Consider the following 5,384-nt stretch of genomic DNA (forward strand, 5'->3'; position numbering starts at 1 on the left):
AAAAAGAAAAAAAAAATTAGTTGGGTGTGGTGTCTCAGGCCTGTAATATCTGCTACTTGGGAGGCTGAGGCAGGAGAATAGCTTAAACCTGGGAGGTGGAGCTTGCAGTGACCTTAGAGCGTGCCACTGCACTCCAGCCTGGGCAACAGAGGCAGAAGGCAATAGAGGGAGACTCTGTCTCAATAAATAAATAAATAAATAAATAAATTAATTAATTAATTCTGATTTCCTGGTCCCTCCCATAGGCATCCCGAGACATTGGTCTGGAAGGTGCCCAGGTGTGTTTTCTGCAAACCAAGGTTCAGAACCATAGACTCCAAACCACCCAGGGAAGTGGTGTGTCATCCCTGGCTGTCCTTTTGGCCTTTGGGGGATTGTAAAATTCCTGTACCCCAGGCTGCATCCAACATCAGTGGAATACAAATGTATAGGGGTGGGTGCTGCCCACCCCTATACATCTCTCCAGGAGATTCCAATGTACATCCAGGTTGGGATACATTTAAACTCTCACTAGCTATACATGAATGGTACGATTGCTTCATAGCCTTGTCTGCACTTGGCATTGCTGTTTTTTCATTTTAGCCAAACAGAAGTGTGTATGAATATCTCATTGTGATTTTTCATCAGCATTTATCTGAAGCCAAACAGAATTTGGACATGTGTTCAGGATTTTATTGACCGTTTATTTATTCTGTCTTCAGTAGTGCCTACTGAAGTTTTTCACCCATTTTGTATGTACATCTTTTATATATTTTTTTCATTTGATGGGCATCTTTCTATTCTGTATTCTGGCTTGATGTACTTTACTGGATGCATGTCATGCAAATATATTTTCCAATATGATTTTCCAACACCCATTTCTCACTGCATTTTGATTAATGGGAGATCTTTCTTTTTTCTGTGTGTGTGTGTGTGTGTGTGTGTGTGTGTGTGTGTGTTTTAGATGGAGTCTCTGTCGCCCAGGCTGGAGTGCAGATATTGTATCTGTATGTTGGAGTTTGCTGGGGGAGGCATCAGTACGTTGAAATAGCCACAATGTGATAAATATGTAAGCTAACTGTGTCTTAAACTTCCTAGCCAGCATCTGTCTGCCTCCCCAAAGATCAAACCAGGAAGATTTATACAAGGAAAAGATCATGAAAAATAATAAGAACAAAACTAAGCAGTAACCACATAGACCAAGACTGTTGAGACTGTATTTCTTTTTTATTAGGTCTGTTTATTTATTAGGTGTTTTTCTTTTTTCTTTTCTTTTCTTTCTTTTTTTTTGTTGAGATGGAGTCTCACTCTGTCACCCAGGCTGGGGTGCAGTGTTGCAATCTCTGCTCACTGCAACCTCCACCTCCCAGGTTCACACCATTCTCCTGCCTCAGCCTCCCGAGTAGCTGAGATTACAGGTGCCCGTCACCACGCCCAATCAATTTTTGTATTTTTTGTAGAGACAGGGTTTCACCATGTTGGCCAGGCTGGTCTCAAACTCCCGACCTCAGGTGATCTGCTCACCTTGGTCTCTTGGGATTACAGGTGTGCGCCACCGTGTCCAGCTTGAGTAATGGGAGCTCTTAATAAGTCTTTTTAATCTTAATATAATTTCATGTGATCCAAGTTATACTTTTCTCCTTGCCATTTTGAGTTTTATTGTATTGAAAGGAAAGTTTGTCTCTCAAAAAGTGTGGAGTTGCTTTTCAACCTATTTTTTAATTAAAACTATTTATTGTGTCTTATAGTTAGAACTACAATTAAGAATGTAAGAAATTGGAAGGATGAGGTGGTTCACACCTGTAATCCCAGCACTTTGGGAAGCTGAGGAAGGAGGATCACTTGAGCCTAGAAATTTGAGATGAGCCTGGGCAACGTGGCAAGACCCTGTCTCTACAAAAAATACAAAAATTAGCTGGGTGGAGCAGCATGTACCTGTGGTCCCAGCTGCTTGGAAAGCTGAGGAGAGAGGATTTCTTGAGCCCAGAAGGTTGAGGCTGCAGTGAGCGATGATCGAGCCACTGCACTCCAGCCTGGGTGACACTGTCTCAGAGACCCTATCTCAGAAAACAAACAACAACAAAAAAGGAAGACATTAAGATGAAATTGAACCTAGCAAAAGTCTAGATTACTAAAGTGAAAGACACTTCAAAAGCAGGTATCCCAACCAAAGCACAGGGTGAGCAACATTGGAAAGTTGTTGGGCATTTTTTTCTGGATGAACATTTAAATGGTCTTTAATTTTTGTTATTAAATCAAATAGTGCATGAAATTTTATGTACATGGACAATTCCAGTCTTGTTTGTTTTTTTTGTTTGTTTGTTTTTTTTGAGACAGAGTTTCGCTTTTGTCTCCCAGGCTGGAGTGCAATGGTGCGATCTCGGCTCGCTGCAACCTCTGCCTCCCAGGTTCAAGCGATTCTCCTGCCTCAGCCTCCCGAGTAGCTGGGATGACAGGCATGCACCAGCACACCTGGCTAATTTTGTATTTTTAGTAGAGACGGGGTTTCTCCATGTTGAGGCTGGTCTCGAACTCCTGACCTCAGGTGATCCACTCGCCTCAGCCTCCCAAAGTGTTGGGATTACAGGCGTGAGCCACCACACCCAGCCAACAGTTCCATTCTTACTTCCATAGAATGCTTTCAGAGATATTTGAAAGAAGGGGAGGAAAAGGAAACATATCTAAAATGCTGATATTAATTGCAAATACCACCCCGCCACACACACATATTAAATTCTTTTTCTACTAACACTCTGTGTCGGTAACACCACACTGGTTTCTGTATAAAGATTTAGAAATGCCTCAAATCCAGTGGGTGGAGACAGGGCGTTCCTTGTGGATTATCCACTGATTGGGTTATCACTCCCTTTCTCTATAAAAGAGGAGCCAGATGCAGAAGTCGCTGCATTTTCCAGCAAGCCAAGGGCTGTCTGCATCTCAGTGGGGTCAGCAGGAGAAACTCTACAGCTATGGGAGAGCCTGCGTTCACCTCTTTTCCAAGACCACCTGTTCTGGTGAGTATGGGATTTTTATTGACCACAAGAATGTCCATTTGTGTCCTTTTTCTTTCTGTAAAACATCTTTACAGTTAGCAGTGAGTTTTTCTTAAAACTGGATGTTGTGGAAAGTTATACCTTAGGTGTTAATATTTGTTGAATAATATTCAAAGTCTTCTCATTTTTGCCCATGAAACTATATGGGGATAATAGCTTCAATTCCATCAGAAATTTGTTTTTAGTGTGTTTATTACGTCTTCCTTCTCACCAAGATGAAAATCAACAGAACGGTGCCTTACAAAGTTTACTTCTGGATCAGGGGTTCTACTGTACAGCTTGGCACCTCATAGGTGCCCTGTAACTAAGGGGACTAAATAATTTTCCCTCCAAAGGGGAACATCTTAGGTCGTGTAAAGGGGTAGTGTTAATCTTAATGCCAGGACAACAGAAGTGAAATGAGAAGGACAGAAACGAAGGCTGTAAAGTAGAAAGTGCCCTGATAAAGACTGTATCTGAAACAGCTTTATGAGACTAGAGTCTTCTAATTGAGTTAGAGCAAGTAAGGATTTCAAATCTTAGGAAGAACTTAATCATCTTTCCCAGTATGTCACCAAAAGATTCTCTCATGGTACAACTCTGGTTAATTGAGCTTATCAGAAACAGAAAGCGAACATGGTGTTTCTGAGATTTTTCTTCAGGAGCAGGAGGCGCTCAGGTGAAGATGGGATCCGGGTGTGGCAGTGAGTATTTAAGGGTTGGCGAGGGCACCATTTCTTTGGAGACCAGGGAGTCAAGGAGCTATGAAAATGATGCTGTGTCCTGAAGCACAGCAGCAAGGGATACGAGAAATGTGAGGTCTTGGTTCACAGAGAAGTCTGGGATCCCGGCGTCCTGTTGGGGATAGGTTAGGAGGCACCAGCATGTGTGTAGCTGACAGTGGCAGGGAAGAGAAGAGAGGGGTGTCCTCCAAGGAGAATGAGGAGGGACAAGGTCTGGAACTGGCCCTGGGTCATGACCTTGAGCATTTAGTCCTTGACTGGCATCAGCCCGATGAGGTCCCAGGACCCAGTGTCAGTGCCTGGAACTCCTGCCAGCAGCATCAGCATCACACGGAGAAATGCAGACTCTCGGGTCCACCCCAGACTCACTTGGGTTCAGGTCCAGAGATCTGAGTTTAACAAACCCTGCGGGTGCTGAGGATGTACGATGCCATTTGAGACACATTTCCCCAGAAAGAGAGGCTGGTGGGAAGATTCCACTGAGCTGAGAGAAGCCCCCCAGAGCTGACCTTCTCCAGCCTCCATTTGGCTGAAATTTCACCTTTTCTTTTCTTTTGAAAGGGGAAGCTCAAAAGAAACATGATGCCCTGGGCTTTACAGAAGAAACGAGAAATCCACATGGCCAAGGCCCGTCGGAGACGAGCTGCGAGGTCTGCTCTTCCCATGAGACTCACCAGCTGCATCCTCCCGAGGCCGGTGACAAGGATCAGGTCTCATCCTGACAACCAGGTCAGACGCAGAAAAGGGGAGGAGCACCTGGAGAAGCCACAGCAACTCTGCGCCTACCGGAGAATGCAGGCCCTGCAGCCCTGCAGCAGCCCAGGCGAAGGTTCAAGTCCACTGCAACTGGAGAACGTCTTCAGTATCCTCGCACCAGGGATGGCCGGTGGATCTCTGGACAGGAGTAGAGCTGAGCGTGTGCACAGGCTGCCCGAGCCCACCGCTGGGCAGTTTCCAGCTGTGGCAGGGGGGCCAACCCCAGGAGTGGGTTGTCAGCTCCCACCGCCCCTCTCTGGCCAATTGGTGACTCGTGCAGATATCCAGAGACAGGCCAGGAGGGTGAAGACAGCCAGGGAGAGATTGGCCAGGGCCTTGCAGGCAGACAGGCTGGCCAGGCAGGCGGAAATGCTGACAGGTGGATGAACTGCAGGAGGAGGGGGCGCTGAGAAGTTGTTGGGGGTGTGTCCCCAGAGTCGGATGCTGGTCCTCTTTCCTACTCTCAATTGTTACACTTTGTACTTCCCCACCTGTTCTTTATTAAAAGCATTTGAAAGGCAACAAGTGTAAGGAGTGGATGGTTTTGTGGTGAGAAATTGGGTTTCGTGAGGCAAAAAGGGAGACCTTTACATGTACACCTCAATGTCTGTTTACCGTGATTTAAATTAGGTTTTCTTTTCTTTCTCTTTCTTTCTCTCTTTAATTATTTTTTGGTTTTAGACAGTTTCCCTTTGTTGCCCAGGCTGGAGTACAATGGCGCGATCTCGGCTCACTGCAACCCTTACCTCCCGGGTTTAAGCAATTCTCCTGCCTCAGCCTCCCGAGTAGCTGGGATTACAGGCATGCGCCACCACGCCCGGCTAATTTTGTATTTTTAGTAGAGACAGGGGTTTTACCATGTTGGTCAGGCTGG

General features: G+C 45.5%; 1 protein-coding gene across 1 annotated transcript; it reads left to right on the forward strand.

Moving 5' to 3' along the window:
* The first annotated feature begins 2,924 nt into the window (after window positions 1-2,924).
* On the forward strand, window positions 2,925-4,897 carry LOC105541146 (putative methyl-CpG-binding domain protein 3-like 5). Its single transcript, XM_011982051.1, has 2 exons — window positions 2,925-2,993; window positions 4,316-4,897. The coding sequence occupies exons 1-2, from the start codon at window positions 2,949-2,951 to the stop codon at window positions 4,895-4,897; spliced, it is 627 nt and encodes a 208-aa protein (XP_011837441.1). The 5' UTR covers window positions 2,925-2,948.
* The last annotated feature ends 487 nt before the right edge of the window (window positions 4,898-5,384 follow it).

Source organism: Mandrillus leucophaeus, unplaced genomic scaffold (genome assembly GCF_000951045.1).
Source record: "Mandrillus leucophaeus isolate KB7577 unplaced genomic scaffold, Mleu.le_1.0 Scaffold234, whole genome shotgun sequence".
NCBI classification, from domain to species: domain Eukaryota; kingdom Metazoa; phylum Chordata; class Mammalia; order Primates; family Cercopithecidae; genus Mandrillus; species Mandrillus leucophaeus.

Bases quoted from the DNA above. Each gene is read 5' to 3' on its own strand.
- LOC105541146 (XM_011982051.1), top strand. From the start codon at position 2,949: ATGGGAGAGCCTGCGTTCACCTCTTTTCCAAGACCACCTGTTCTG. The intron at 2,994-4,315 runs GTGAGTATGGGA...TTCTTTTGAAAG, and splicing joins TTCCAAGACCACCTGTTCTG to GGGAAGCTCAAAAGAAACAT.